Here is a 16,246-nt window from a genome sequence, read left to right on the forward strand (position 1 = left end):
TGCGCGTGGGCACGCACACACACGTGTGTGTGTGTGTGTGTGTGTGTACACGACTGTGTTGCGGAGGGGTGCACACTGATCTGATCTTCTCGGGGGGGGGGAGGTCAAATCAAGAACAGGACCGCTTTCTGGTTCTTTTTGGAGCCTCTTTAACGGCCCCAAATGGTGCGAGTAGTGAGAATTAGCCATCAGAAGATGCTCCTGGCGATGCTGTAAAGAGCATCCGCGATAACTCTGGAGGTCCTGAGTGCGAAGACCCTGGATTTGGACTCCTCGGGGCAGCGAGAGGGATTTCTAGTTTCCAGCTTCCAGAACCTCTCCTCTCTTCTAGCTGGGACTGATGGTTTGGGAAAAAGCACCATTTCCAGTCTATCCCGCCCGCTCCCGCATGTCGGTGGGAGAGGAGGCAATCTCGGGGCGGGGAGGCATCCTCCAGACTCAGACATTCATCTCTGTCCATTTCAAGGCGCCCAACCTGCACCGTATATAATGAAGTATTGCGCCCACAGCGGAGGACAAGGCGTCCTCTCTGCATGTTTAACTCACGAGTTTGGGGCAAATCTGGACTCTGGGTCTACGATCAAGAGCTTGATTTGACACTGGTTGAGAAACTGGAGTTGAGGCTTTGATCGGGCAGGGAAGAGCGGTGGGGAGCGAGGTGGGGTGGACAGTGGCGCGGCTCTTGGGAGGATTACGGCGGAGGCTGTGGACCGCGGCGCTGCTCGCAGAGGCTGCAGCCATTGCACCGCTGAGCATCCCACATTCAACAGGAGGAACCCGCGGGAGAAGAGCCCCGAGCCCCCCGCGCCTCAGCCGCTGCAGCCCGTGCGCCCCGCGCCCGCGCGCGCCATGGCCAAGGAAGGCGTGGAGAAAGCGGAGGAGACGGAGCAAATGATCGAGAAAGAGGCAGTCAAGGAGCCGGCGGAGGGCGGCGGCGGCTCTCACCGCCTCGGGGACGCCCAGGAGATGCGCGCCGTGGTGCTGGCCGGCTTCGGGGGGCTCAACAAGCTGCGGGTCACCAGGAAGGCCATGCCCGAGCCGCAGGACGGCGAGCTCAAGATCCGCGTCAAAGCCTGGTCCAGTATCCGCGCCTTTCTCTTTTTCTCTCTTTGCGCGCTCAGTGCTCCGGGGAGCAGGTGGGGGGAGAGCCTCCGTGGACACCCCCCTCCGCGCCCTCACCCGGGTCTCAGAGCCTCCCCGAGGCCCTGGGCCAGCTGATGCTGGGGAGGATGTTGAGAGGCGGCCCTCGCCCTCCCCGAGCCGGATCTAGGGGTGACCGGAGGAGCCTGTGAGAGGGGAAGGGTCGATGTGGCGCCCAGCGCTCAGGGTCTGGAAGATTGCGCTGCGGGAGCTCTCCGTGGGGTAGGACAGCTCAGCTGCCAGGAGAGGGGGTTTGACGATAACATGCTTAAAAAATAACCGTCGGCTTACTGTGTACGAGCTTTCGTTTTTTAGAGTTTTATGTGTGCGATCTTATTTAATACTTCCTGGGACCCAGTGAGTTAGGCACCATCATTGTCCCCCATTACAGGTGCGGCAACCAGGGCTCGGAGAGTGATTTGCCCAAGATCATTCGGCCGCCACTAAGTGGCATGGCCAGGATTTGATACTGGACCTTTTCAGCCTCCATGCTATTGTCCTGGTGGGGCTGGGGACGAAGTGCGGGGCTGGGGAAATGCGTCCTTCCTCCTCACAGCTGCACACTCCCGTCCTTGCGGTCTGATATGGGCAAAGGAACTGGGAAGCATCCTAGGTACCCAGCGTCTCAGCCCCGTGAGGCCTGAGGCCAAGACTGCTACTTCATCCCCCCTCTTTCCCCACAGGCATCTTCTGTGTTTCTCTGAAGAGGAAAAACACAAACAAACAAAACAACTGAATCTGCTCCTAACTCCTGCTGCCATCTCAGGAGGAGCTCAGCAATCTGAGTACCCTTCTATTCCCCCCCCCACTCCTCCCCAGGGAACCTCAGACTGCCGCCTCCCTCTTCCCTTCCCCCTCCCCCCACCCCCCGAACCGGCTGGGATTCCTCCTGGAGTGTTTAAGCCTCTCTTGTGCTGTTACTATATGGTCATTTCCTTGGAATTCTGGGGAGGGAGGGCTCATCCCAGAGGGTTCACTGGACCACTACTCTTGAGTGAGATGGGCCCACCCCTTCCCATCGCGGTTTTTTAAAGCCCTCAACAGACACTGCTCCCTAAAAGCAGCAGCCAGCTCACCGGTTCCCAGGTGAGACCCCCAAACTCAGAATCTGGGAGCAATCTAGAGGCAAGAAAAAGGCAAAGGAGCTTCCCCTCCCCTTTGCCGCTTCGAGAGCAGACGCGGGTTTCATTTGCCAGACTGGAAGGAGGCTGGAGAGAGGCGGTCGCTGCTCTCTGGCTCACTCATCACATATGGGGCTGGTCATGTTTGACTCTAAACACAGGGGCCTCTCCCTGGGAAATTCAGGGCAGGGGACAAAGCTCTGGCCAACTGGGGGATCCTATACAGTTCTGTTCTGTTAACTCTTGCTGAACCAAGCTGGCTGACCCCAGAAGGCAGAGCTTACCCCTGCCCTGCTCACCAATAAATTCCCAGTGCCCAGCGCAGAGCTTGGCACCCAGTATATCCTGAATAAGCTCTTGCTGAATGACTAAGTTACTGCTGGATGAATGGATGGAGGAAAGACGCCTGGAGGGGGATTGTTGAGTCATTATTTTTCTTCACTTGCTGGTGGAAGAATGTCTATCCAGTAACATTAAAACTGTGTATTGATCATTCTCCTTCCTAAACCACCTATCAAAAATACTGTGTGTGTGTGTGTGTGTGTGTGTGTGTGTGTGTGTGTGTGTGTGTAATTTATGACCCTCCTCAAATTGAGGACTGGGTTCTAGGACTCTTTGTCAGAGTGTATTTTCAGAGAGTGAAAATGTTGAAGCTACTTTTTAAGAGAAGAGATTGTCATCTGCAGGGCAAATAGGTCTGGATTCTCCAGCCTTTCACTTACTGCATAAATGCTGAGAGGATCTGAAGCGTTTGGAAATAATAAATGTCAAGATGAAGGCCGGGAGACTGATTTTCAAAGCCAGACACTGAAGCCTGTTTTTCACTGGAGCCGTACACACACACACACACACACACACACACACACACACACACACACACACACACACACAATGGAATCACTGCAGATCCCCCAACCCAGTTGTTCAGAAAGCTAGCCAGCCATGGGGGGTGAGGGGGCGGATTTGGAATACAGTATTGCAAAGGCCCAGATTGATTTTCATTTCCCCAAGCTGGAAGCAGAGATAATCGGTTTTGCAAGGTGGGGCTGGAATCGGTTTGTGAGGATTGCCCGCTGGGCCCTTCTTTCTCCACTAGGTTAGGATTGGCTGGCCAAAGATGCCCATTGACTGTAAGTTTAGCCTTGGAGCCAGGAAGACTCATTCTGTAGTTTTATGAATCAGCTGATCGCCTCCTGGATGAAGGTTTCCCTCTTATCTGTTCTCCCTCTCTCGCTCTCATTCTCTATTTTTAATGTAAACCTTTTATCATCAAATAGGATATGCTTTTTGCTAGAGAATAAACCATAGTTTATCTGAACTAGTAGTATTCAGACCTGGAATGAGGGTCCAAGTTGGTTACTGTATAAATTTTATGGAAATGGAAGAGAAGAGGCAGGGGGAAATACATATTTTATCTCATTTACCCCTCTCATCTGTGGTCTAGCGCAGTAGGTATTATGATAGAGCAAACTGAGGCCTGGAGATGTTCAGTAATTTGCTAAAACATCACACAGGTAGTAGAGATAGGATTTGAATCCTGGTTTGTTTCTCCTTAAAGCTCTGCTGTTTTCCTTTTATTCTATTTTGTCTCCCTCTCTGGAAAAGCCACAAGATATGTAATTTACTTCTCCGGACCTTTGGCACATAAGCTTGCTTTCTTTCCTTTCTTCAGTGAATATGGCTCCTTTGATCTGTTTATGTCTGGCTTAAGGAGACATTCTCTGGCCATTCCCAGAGTAATACGGCTTTCCCCCCAAAGTGGAGGCTTGATGGTCAAACGCAGCTCAGGAAGAACCACTGCGGGGTGTGCAGGGTGGGAGGGATAGCCCAGTCTTCCATCTAAATTGTTGCCAGAGCATCAACTTTAATGGGGAATCTGTTTCATCTACCATTCAGGGAACAATTTACACAGCAAGCGATTTAACTGGCCGAGGGGAAAAAGTGCCTGGCCTTTGGAGAAAGATGTATCCGTGTAACCTCGGTGAGCATCTCTCTCAACTTCTCCAAGATTTTTGTGCCTCAACTGCAAAATGGGGATACTAAAATGAACACTATGGTGTTGAGAGGATCAGATGCAGGAAAGAGGCCCAAAGTTGGCACTAAGTAAACGGTAGTCGTTGTGACTGTTATCGTATCTATGCCTGTATGACATATTTCCTGGAGACTTGATGACTTGGAGATGTATAATATAGGCAGTGTTATATCACATCTGCTTAGTGATGAAGAGTGAGACCTTCCTAGACATGAGTCCCAGCTCAGCCACCTGCTAACTGGCTATCCTAGGACTGGTCCCCTGGAGGCAGAGCCTGGGACAGGGATGCTTTTTGAAGTGGTTGATGTAAGAGGTGCTCTCGGGAGACTGGGAGCAAGGGAAGAAGGATGGGGCTGGGGAAGTAGCCAAGCAAGAGCTGGGTCTCAGTTGGATCCCACCAGGGGTTCTGGAGCATGAGTTGTACCATAGAGTCAATCTGACCTTGTAGCAATGGGGGAAGCCTTCTGGGCCACACCCGCCCCCCCCCCCCAGCCCCTGTCATCAGTCAGTTCTGGGTTCTGGGCTGCTTTCCAAGGGGGGATGTGGAGCCTCTGTTCCCCATGGAAGAGGGGACGGGGACTGCTCTGAGCTCTGAGCAGCCAGCTCGCCCAGCAGCCGGAGGATGGGTGCACTGCCCAGTAAAAGGGATCTGAGTGAGGCACAACCCGCGCCCTCTACACTGGTTGACCTTGACCGTGTCGCCTACTGCTCTAAACTTCAGCTTCCTGCTCTATACAATGGAGATAATAATAGCACCTCCCTTCAGAGTGCTGTAAGGGGGTTTCTGCTGAGTCACAATGAGCCCACGGTGCATCCGGACCTTTATGGTGATGTGTGGCACACAGCAAGTGATCAATGGATGCTAGACATTATTATTATTACTATAAATTATTATACTTGGTTTCCATAGATACCTTTTATAGTCGCTATCATTCAGACCAGCACTCTTTGGAGAGTGAAAGGAACACTGCTAATAATTACTCTGGGATAGCAGGGACAAACTGGAACCGTTCTAGGCAAACCAGGGTTTGTGGTCTCCCCTGCCCTGCCCCCCGCAGGTGTTAAGGGTCTGGTCTATGCCTTTGCTGCCAGCAGTCTTGTAACAGTGGAGGTTCTTTTGGACAGGAGCTGGTGGGATTCGAGGCTGAGAGTCTCCAGACTGGGCTGCAGGAATGTATTTAAGTGGCCATTAAGAAGCTGGCCTGTTTTGTGGCTCAAATTGGCTTGGGGTGGAAAGTCACTAATGGACTGGGGACATTTATTTTCCCAGACTGATTTACAGCAAGAGGCCACGTGAAACTGCTGGAATGAGACCAACTGCATGAAAAATAGTTGCAGCCATCAGCCAATGGCTCCATTGGCTGGTCTGAAAATGGGCCGAGGGCAGGCCACACTAGAGGAAAGCCAGCAGATTGGGAGGATCGTAATATATCATGAGGGTAAAGTGCACTGGAGACGGGGAGGGAACTCATAGCTATTGGGCACTTGTTAGGAGCCAGCAACTGAACTGCCTGCTATACACTCTTTGTTTCATTTTATCCTCATGGCAACTCAACAAGGTCAATGTTACGATCTCCATTTTAATAATGGGGAAACTGACATTCGGAGACAAGTTAAGATCACAAACTCTTAAGTGGATGAGCAGTATAAAAATCCAAGTCTGTCTTGTTCCTGGACTCTTTACATGTGGGAGTCTGATTATCAGAGAGACACATTGACAAAGGCACAATGGACACAGAGACAATGAAAGACCAAGACACAGAGAGAGGCAGACAGACACAAAGACCGGAATGGGAAATACAGAGAAAGAACCATGGATGCATTTGACTGATCTGAAGTACAGCTGATGAGACTCAAAATTGCATGGTGCCACCTTGTCTCCCAAAGTGGCCATTGTGCTTCTGAACCACATTCACTTTCTGTCCATTTCCGTGGTCTGGGATGCTTTTGGAATCCAGCTCGGATCACATTGCTATGGCTGTTGACCCAGAACACCCGTGCTGATTCGATATAATCATCACTCAAGACACTGAGTTCCTTCCTCTGCCCCTGTGGCCTCCATTGGGCTATGGCTACATTGGCAACTTGAGTGCAGGATGTCACCAAACAACACAGCATTAAAGTGTCCCTGACAAGGCCAATCCAATGAAATATGGCCAATATGATCTTCCCTGAGTTTATTCAAATAAAGAAGTGGAGTGTATGAGGTTAAGTGACACAGATGTTTGTAAAACTGAGAAATTGCTTGGAGGGTCTTAAGACTGGAGCCAGGAGCCACTATGGCCGAGAGATTGGAATAAAGTGTTCTGAGTCACACTGAGCCCTGTTTGGTGATGAGGAGGTAGAGATGCTCCTTCTGGGGTCTTTCTTATTCAAAAAGTTTGCCTTTTCCCATTATCTTGTCCTCCCTGGAGAGGGCTGGTGACGGTGACAAGGTTTGCTCTTGATGCAATAATGGAATGGACGTCCTGTCTCCCCAGCAATTCGAGGAAGAAAGGAAGCCCAGAATCAGTGTGTCTTCCATTTCATTCAAAAAGGAAATGTAGAACATCTTACAGGACATCTGACATAGAGCAGGTTCCCATAAACAGCAGCCTGATCTTAATTAGACAGAAGCCAATGGCAGTGGCTCATGATGGGCAAAGGGAGTGATGACTGATACCCAAGCTCACTCCACCCTCCACCGGCAGCACCTTTGGAGCAATGAAGCCTATCACCCTTGTCATTTTTCATCTGCCGCTCACCCATGAGTTTATCATCTTTACTTGCTAAGAAAAAGGCACTCAGAGATGAAGTGGAAAGAGTGAGAGGCTACAACAGATCTGAGTTCTTACCCTAACCCTACCTCACCATGGCTGTGTGATGGTAGGCAGACAGCACCTTCACCTTGTGTGTATCCTCACGTTGGTAAGAACACCCTCTTTTTGGTATTGTTATGAAGACTGGCTGAGAGGCTGTGAAAGTCCTCACTGCTCCTTGCACACAGTGGGCACTCAGTAAAAGTTATTTTCCTTCCTCTGTTACCGGGGCTGCAAAAGATAGAACTGGGACACGACCCCATCCTCCCATTCCCTGTCTTGATAATCTCCCACCAAACTACGTGGGCAGCAGGGACTAGGGTGCTGGCTTTTGAGTCTTATGCCCAGGGTTGGGAATGGATTTGGACTGATGTATTGCTACCCTAACACCAGCTCTGTGCACACTCATTTGGGGGTAGCAGCACAGATTTCTCTGATAGCTGGGTGTGCAAAACAGCCCAGCCTCTGGAGTTTGGTTCACACTCATCCAAAAGAGCCCCAAATCCCACGACCTTTGGGCAAATCACTGACATTCAGCGCCAACAACAAAGCTCACCCAGACACGGGGAATAGCGCCCCCGTGACCCCAAGTTCCTGCCACTTCTTATTCTTCATAGGGATCTTTTTTGGCATCTTGACATTTGTCATAGAAGAAAACATTTAATTAGAAACAAGAAGACGCTCTTCCTAGGAAAGGGCAGTGGGCGTGTAATCTCAAATTAGGTTGATTCCTCTGTGTGTGATCTCACACAGAACATTGTTGGAGCCATGGTATTAAAATGAGTAAATGTAATGTTTGAAGGCCCAAGAGACAAAATAGATGCTCCAGTGAAAGGGGCTGTTTCATCTTTAAATGTGATATTTTCTTGATGACAGCCTGCAGTGAGCTCCTGTCCTCAGTCTCCATCTGTCAGTGACCCTCGATCTCTCAGCCTGAGCCTCTTCCCCAGCACTGTCCTGGGGGCAGGAACATGAGAGTCAGTGGTTCCCCAGACAGAACCCCCTTGGCAAGTTAAAGCACGGGGTCCTCTTACTCCTGACTTCTCCAAACACCTGTAGTCCCCAGAGCCCATTGCAGGGTAATTATCTTCTGTGAAAGGAATGATAGTGATTCATTTCTTGGACTGGCACTGAAAAAACACCCAAACTGGATGGGAGGCAGGATGCTTTTGGCTATAAAAGAGTTAATGTTTGAAGTGAAGCAGATGTGGATTCAAGTCCTGAATCTGATCATTTTAGCAATCTCTATAAACTTGGGAAAATGACTTACTCATTTGAAACCTCAGTTTGCTTATCTGTAACATGGGTATAATTATAGTCCTTACGGGATAATTTTATGTGTGTCAGGATCAAAAGAGAGATCATGTCTAAAGTATTTAGCAATGATGCTGGCATATTTAATATTTGTTGAATGAATGAAGTCCTTGTCATATAGTGTATGTTTAATATATATTAATGGTGTGGTAAGGAGGAGATGCAAAAAAATAGGACATTAGAAAGTCCCTCCGTGTGTCATAAAGTTTTCTGGATGGAGTCCCTATTCAGATTCCACATGTCTTCCCTGAAGGGTACAAGACTCTAACATCAAAAGTAGCCTGGAAAGAACGTGCCACCATGGCATGACGTAAACAAGAAGATCCAGATGAATTCCTGAAGGAACAAGAGAGGAAATGGAACCCAAATGTATCGTGCTCCTACTGTGTTCCAGAAGCTGGGCCAAGCTTAGGGACCTTCAAAAAGAAGACCAGTCCCGTTTGCTCTGACCTCTCTTTCCTTCATTTCAGCCTTGGTGACTGTCATGATGAACTTGTCCCTGGACTTCTAGGCTCTCCCCTTTCCTGACCCTTCCATCTTTTATCTTCTCTCTCCTCATCTGTTAGCTTCATGTGCTCCTACTGCAATGAGCTGCCTTCTTGAGACTTGGAAAGATGGTGGCCTTTCGCCCCAGCTGCCTTCTGCAAGGTTAGCAAGCCCCATTGCAACGAGAACTTTCTTCTCCCAATTTTCACATATCAAGGAAGGAATCTGATTGGCCCTTCATGAATCACATACCAGCCCCTGGACGTCCCTCTCTCTGTTTGGCCCAAGGGAGTGAGGTGCTGTGATTGGCCACATTTGTGCCCCATTCTGTTCTATTCTGACCTAGAAGAATGGAGCCTCATGATTGACAGCCCCACCAGGAGCTCATGAAGCGTGTGTGTGTGTGTGTGTGTGTGTGTGTGTGTGTGTGTGTGTGTGTGTGTGTGTTCGGGGTGGGGGTGGGGTAGATACTCTAAATGGAATGGAGGGCAGTTATCAGACAGCGCAGGTAAGAGACACACTGGACTGATCAAAATGGCAGTCATCATGGGGGATAGAAGATGCTTCTTCACCCAGGAAAAGTGAAGAATCAGGCAGGGGACTGGAGAAGGCAGCTCCATTCCCTGTCTTGGGACTTTACATCTCTCAGCACCAAGTTACTGAATCGTATTAAATAACATATATAATATTTTCAACTTTGAGGCCCATCATCTTTAAAATCTCTGGTCATCTTGGACATTCCAGAAACTCTCTCTGTTCTCATTTAAGTGATGAACACCAAGCCTGGGGCTTGGGTAACAGTAGGCGCTCAATCAGTGTTTGGGGGAACGAGTGAATATACTGGGTTGCCCAAAAAGTTCGTTCGGGTTTTTCTGTACCATCTTATGGCAAAGCCCGAACAAACTTTTTGGCCAGCCCCATGTTACTGACTTGCCCCAAATCGTTAGTGTACCTTCTGGCAGCAGCGGCAGTGTCACTTGTAAATGTGGCGCTCCTAATACAAACAGTGGCCCGTCCACGCCAGTGTGCCTTCAGCCTCCCCTCTGCCATCAGCTTTCTCTGACAGAAGTCTACATCTCTCCAGCACGCACGTCTTTGAGTGGGGACCTGAAAGAATACCAAAGGAGCTATGTTTTTGGAGAGTTTTACTTCTCCTTGACACAGTCTGTTCTCTTGAAACTAGAGATCACTTTAAACAATAATAAATTTATTTATTTATTTTTGGCTGCATTGGGTCTTCACTGCTGCACACGGGCTCTCTCTAGTTGCAGTGAGCGGTGGCTACTCTTCGTAGCGGTGCGCGGGCTTCTCATTGCGGTGGCTTCTCTTTTGGCGGAGCACGGGCTCTAGGCACGCAAGCTTCAGTAGCTGTGGCACACGGGGCTCAGTAGTTGTGGCTCACAGTCTCTTGAGCACAGGCTCAGTAGTTGTGGCGCACGGGCTTAGTTGCTCCACGACATGTGAGATCTTCCCGGATCAGAGCTTGAACCCGTGTCCCCTGCATTGGCAGGCGGATTCTCAACCACTGCGCCACCAGGGAAGCCCCTAGAGATCACTTTCTGAACCCTCTAATAACTACTTTCCCGAGGCTGGGAAATGTGGGCCTCTGACTTCTCAAGATGCTTTGTAATTTCCTCCGTATTGCCGTGCGGCTCCATCGGGGACTGGAGGCTAGGGCTCTTGGAGAGAACCTGGTGTGCTGCTTCTGAGGATGGTTATTCCAAGAGCACCTGAACTCAAGTGTTCCTGTGATGCTGGTACACCTGGGGATGCCAGGCCCTGCCAGCCTGGGTGTTCAAACAATATTTCACTAAACTAAACGTATGGTGGTAATCCTTGTGTAAGATACCCACACATCAAATCATGCTGTACACCTTAACTTAATACAGTGTGTCAATTACAGCTCAATAAAACTGGAAAGTAAATGAATAAGTATTTCAAGCTATTGGGGAAAAAAAAGCCCCTTTTAAAACAGTATGTCCGTGACTCTGTTCCCACCTTCCTTTGTAGGTATCAGGCCCCCCAGCTTCAACACCTCCCAGATAGTTGCAGGGGTTTCTTAGGGGGCGTAGCTTGGATGCTCAGAAGCACAGTTCTGGCTCCCTCCCCATCGACCAAAGCCGCCCAGCATGTTTCCCCGTTTCTTCTCCAACCCAGGTGGAGCCTGGTTCTCTGCTTAGGCTGTGGTCCCCTTTCCACCCAATACAGGTTATAAAGCAGCATATGCTACCTTCTGTATTAATCCTCCTCCTGTTTGGAGCTAATAATGATGACACTCTTGTCATTAATCACTTATCATCATTATTATCATAATGACCTTTACTGAGTGATTTCTATGTGCCGTGGGCACCATATTAAGCGTTCTGTAGAAATTTCTATGATACCAAACATTTTCCAGATGAAGGGAAAGGATCAGAGAAATAAGGGAACTTGCTAAAGATCACGCATCTCATAAGACAAAGGGAGCTGGGATTTCAGCCAGGGTTTGCTGAAATCAAACTTCACTCCCACTCTTCACTGCTCAGTCCTAGACACAAGCCCCTGAAGTTGAAGGGCAATCTGAGTTGGACCAAATACCACAGTCAGAGTCAAACCTTCCTCTTGCATTGCCACAGGCTTCTTCATCTAGGCTTCTGTTCTCCAACTCAGATTACCCTTAGGATGAGTTTTTCTCTTTCCCCCAGAAGGCGTATCTGCTCTTCATCCAAATAGATACATAGTGGGGCTCAGACACTCTAAATTCTACAGTAAACTCTGATGAAACTTTCAAACTGCCCTCTACAAAGCCTCCTGCCCTTCCTCCCAGTGCAGACATACCTGCTTCTTAAAACAGACAATCCGTCAAGTAACAGACTTAAACAAATAAAAAGATCCCTGTCTAAGATCAGAAAGAATTGCTTTTCATTTATCTATGCTACACAGAGTTCAATCAGCTAATGGGAAGCTATTAAACCCACTGTTCCTATCATTGGTCTGAATGATTTCGTAATTGGATTCTCTGTATCCTCCAGCTAAACTGAAGAAAACTGTTCCAAGTGGGGACTCTGTACTAAACTCTGACTCAACGTTTCTGCAGCCAGAACCCAGGATGCATAATGCAGCTAAAAACATGCCCACCTTCCCAAAGACAGCACTTTCTGCTTTCAGATCCTGGAGAACGTTTCTGTCTGCCCGCAGAGGAGACGTCCCATGCCCCTGGGACTGCTCCTTCCTAGGAAATAACGAGCAAAGGCAATTTGCACCCCCTTACCCACTGAGTCCACATCTCTGCCCTCAGCCAACAGCGTTTATGGGACACTTGACTTATTCTTTTTGCTCTTTTAACATTTTTTGTTCCTTTTCCTATTCTTTTTTCCTTTTGTATCCTAGATTTAGCTGGTATGATTCACCCTTGAATAGAAACCCAGTTTCCAGTATAACTGAGAAGCACGGTCAAATTCTGTTGAGTCCTTTAGAAAACACCAAAGCTGGATGCATCCGTGCTACGGAGAAAAACTTCTCTTCCCGTTTAGATCCGCTCGCTGCCTCCTGCCCCCTCCAGACTCTCTCCCTGTGCTCTTGAAACTCTCCCAGATTCTCAAGCCCTGCCCTTGCTATCTCTTGTCTTTTGCATCTATCTTTGCTCACCTTTCACATCTATTCTTTTATGTTCCGGGATAAATATTTGCTCTTCCCAAAGCACAGCAATCAAGCAGGTCTTTGTTCTTCCCGGCTTTCCCCTTGCTACACAAGGCTGCCAACCAACATTCCCTCTAGCAGAAGGAAGGAAAGAGCTTGAATCGCTCCTTGGTGTTTTCCTACTTACACCTTCAGTGGAGGCTAGAATATACCCTGGGCTAAGCAGAGAACGTGGAAGAAATAGATTTTAAGGTAAACTCTCTGCTTTGGAATTGCACACAGTCCATGAGGAAGACAGCAGGGCAGTGACTGTGCTACTGCCTCCTTCTTAGGCTAATTAATTTTTTTTGTTGAAGTAGAGTTGCTTTACAACGTTGTGTTAGTTTCTGACGTACAGCAAAGTGATTCAGTTTTACATATACATATTATTTTTCATTCTTTTCCTTTATGGTTTATTACAGGATATTGAATATAGTTCCCCGAGCTATACAGTAGGACCTTGTTATTCATCTATTTCATATATAGTAGTTTGTATCTGCTAATTCCAAACTCCTAATTTATCCCTCCCCCACCCCCTTTCCCCTTTGGTAACCACAAGTCTGTTCTCTATGTCTGTGAGTCTGTTTCTGTTTCGTTAATAAGTTCATTTGTGTCATGTTTTAGATTCCACATATAAGTGACATCATATGGTATTTGTCTTTCTCTTTCTGTCTTCACTTAGTGTGATAATCTCTAGTTGCATCCATGTTGCTGCAAATGGCATTATTTCATTCTTTTTTATTTCTGAGTATTATTCCATGGTATATATGTACCACATCTTCTTTATCCATTCATCTGTCGATGGACATTTAGGTTGCTTCCATGTCTTGGCTATTGTAAATAGTGCTGCTGTGAATATTGGGGTGCGTGTATCTTTTTGAATTTGAGTTTCATCTTTTCTGGATACATGCCCAGGAGTGGGATTGCTGGATCATATGGTAACTTTATTTTTAGGTGTTTTTTTTTTGCAGTACATGGGCCTCTCACTGTTGTGGCCTCTTCCGTTGTGGAGCACAGGCTCCGGACGCGCAGGCTCAGCAGCCATGGCTCACGGGCCCACCCGCTCCGCGGCATGTGGGATCCTTCCGGACGGGGGCACGAACCCATGTCCCCTGCATCGGCAGGCGGACTCTCAACCACTGCGCCACCAGGGAAGCCCTATTTTTAGTTTTTTAAGGAACCTCCGGACTGTTCTCCATAGTGGCTGCACCAATTTACATTCCCACCTACAGTGTAGGAGGGTTCCCTTTTCTCCACACCCTCTCCAGCATTTGCTATTAGTAGACTTTTTAACGATGGCCCTTCTGACTGCTGTGAGGTGGTACCTCATGGTAGGTTTGATTCACATTTCTCTAATAAAGGCTAATTAAATTTAAATACTAATTAAGTAAAATTAAAAGTTCAGTTCCTCACCCACACTAGCCACACTTCAAGTGTTCAGTAACCACACATGGCTAGTGGCTGCCATATTGGACAGAGCAGATACAGAACATTTCCATCACTGCAGAATATTCTTTGGACAATGTTGCTGTAGTCTACCTTATTCGTTTTCCCACTGAAACAACTGTTTTAGGAAGCATAGTTTTTATCAGCAGCAATGACTTAGGAGATAGCTGTCATGTTATAGCAAAAATGGACTGTTTCTCTGTGGGAACCCTGCCCCTCTGGGGCTCCAGTGAGAAGTCAAGCAGTAAGCGCTTTGCACTGTCTCATAATGCTTTCTCCCCTCATGGAGAGGTGGGATGAGGCTGGAGAGCTTGGGAGAATGGAAGCAAAGGGCGCAGCCATGCCTAAGTGACACTTACCTGTGGAACCTCCATGACTCCTGCAAAGCGAGTTAGTAACTGCCCTCCCTGTGCTAGTTGTGACCCGTGTCCCACTGCCTGTTAGGGAATTGTCATACTGTGAAGTCATTTATTTCGTTGATCTCTGAACTCTTGGGAACCAGAGATGTCATTGTCACTGTTGTAACACTGTCACTGTTGTCCTGAGCCAAGTCCCAAATCATGGAAGGTCTGTTGAATTTAAATTAAATTAGTTTGAATGTTCTACACAACCAGTCACTGCCAGGCATCTGTTTGAAGTCAATGACTCCGTCAACATCTAACCTGGACCACAGAAATTTTAACCTTTTCAAGAACCTTCTTAGGAACCTTCTTAGGAGTAAATACCTGCTGTGTCCCCAGGAGAGGCTGAGAGTAAATGAATAACTCCAGGTCCAGAAATCAAGGGGTTGGTCTTGGACAGCTTGTTTTGGACCCATTCATGCCGTGCTTTTCTGTTTCTGCTGAAAATGGCTCTTGATATTTAGATTCTCAGTGTATCTCCTTGGTCACTTTGTTCCATGTTTGAAATATTACCGATGTGGTTTTTTGGTTTTTTTTTTTTTTTTTTTTTGCGGTACGCGGGCCTTCCACTGCTGTGGCCTCTCCCGTTGCGGAGCACAGGCTCCGGACGCGCAGGCTCTGTGGCCATGGCTCACGGGCCCAGCCGCCCCGCGGCACATGGGATCTTCCCGGACCGGGGCACGAACCCGTGTCCCCTGCATCGGCAGGCGGACTCTCAACCACTGCGCCACCAGGGAAGCCCCCTACTAACCCATTTTTGAGATGAGGAAACTTAGGTTCAGGGAGAGGAAGCTACCCACGCGAGGAGGAGCCAGTAAGCAAAAGCGAAGGATTTAAATTTAGCTTTGGTGACTGCAGAGGGTGTCAGCAAAGCTAACAATTCTTTGGGAAAGCCTTTCCGGGGCTCACTGTTTTGACTCCGTGGTTATCTTGTCTGTGAGCCCATCTCCGGGTGACCGGGTGAGCTCTCTGGCTACACTTCTGTAAAACCACTCATCACGCCGCATTGTGAGCAGCTTTCATGATTCTGTTTCCCCATGAGAAACTGAACCCCCTGTTAACTGTGGGTATCCAATACTAAGTGTCTGCTTGGGATATAGTAAGTGCTTAATGTGACAGATGAGTCGAGAAGTCCCCTCTTTGTAACTGGGAAAACTGAGTGATGCTCTCTCAGAAGAAAAGCAAAGGGCAGTAGCCTCTGGAGACATCACTTGCTTTCATCCCTTGGCTTTGTAAACCTCAGTGCGCCTCCGTTTTGTTCTCTGTGAAATGTAGGTAACGTCGTGTACCTCTTTGCCTTGTTATGGTTGTTGGAAAAATTAAATATCACACTCATAAAACACTGAACACCATGCCTGATACACAGCGTGCACCACATACATGTTATCTACTACAATGACTCACCACCAATAAGTCCTTTCTCCCCATGCCCCATCACTTGAGAAATTATAATGGGGATTTCTAGAGATTCTACTAGCTTCTTGGGCCCCCCCGCCCCACCCATCACAAAGCCCTATATGAGAACCGGTCTCAGAAAGGGTCCATTTCTTCTTGAACAGTCTTCTTTCTGGAAACAGCTGATTTGGGGCTACTTAGAGCAATTTTTCTCAGTGCTGATGGCACGTGAGAATGTGTGCTTGGGTGAAACAGACTCTCAAAGCTAGAGCCAGGATGTACACGTTTAAAATATATATATCACCACGATGATCCTGACATGCATCCAGAAAATGATTATTCTTGAAGCTTGGTCAGCCTGCACCCACGTGGTCCGCAGTTATTGCCGCTGGGGGAGGGTACTGACTGCCGTCGCTCACAGAGTGAGGCTCACGGTCTTAATACAGTATTTGTTTA

General features: G+C 48.1%; 1 protein-coding gene across 1 annotated transcript in view; it reads left to right on the plus strand.

The window, feature by feature from the left end:
• The first annotated feature begins 734 nt into the window (after positions 1-734).
• Positions 735-16,246, plus strand: part of VAT1L (vesicle amine transport 1 like) — a 148,909-nt gene continuing 133,397 nt past the window's right edge. Inside the window, exon 1 of the mRNA XM_030863276.2 lies at positions 735-1,076. Coding sequence (XP_030719136.1) covers positions 850-1,076 — 227 coding nt within the window. The 5' untranslated portion in view covers positions 735-849. The remainder of the gene's footprint in view (positions 1,077-16,246) is intronic.

The sequence above is a fragment of the Globicephala melas genome, chromosome 19 (genome assembly GCF_963455315.2).
Source record: "Globicephala melas chromosome 19, mGloMel1.2, whole genome shotgun sequence".
NCBI classification, from domain to species: Eukaryota; Metazoa; Chordata; class Mammalia; order Artiodactyla; family Delphinidae; genus Globicephala; species Globicephala melas.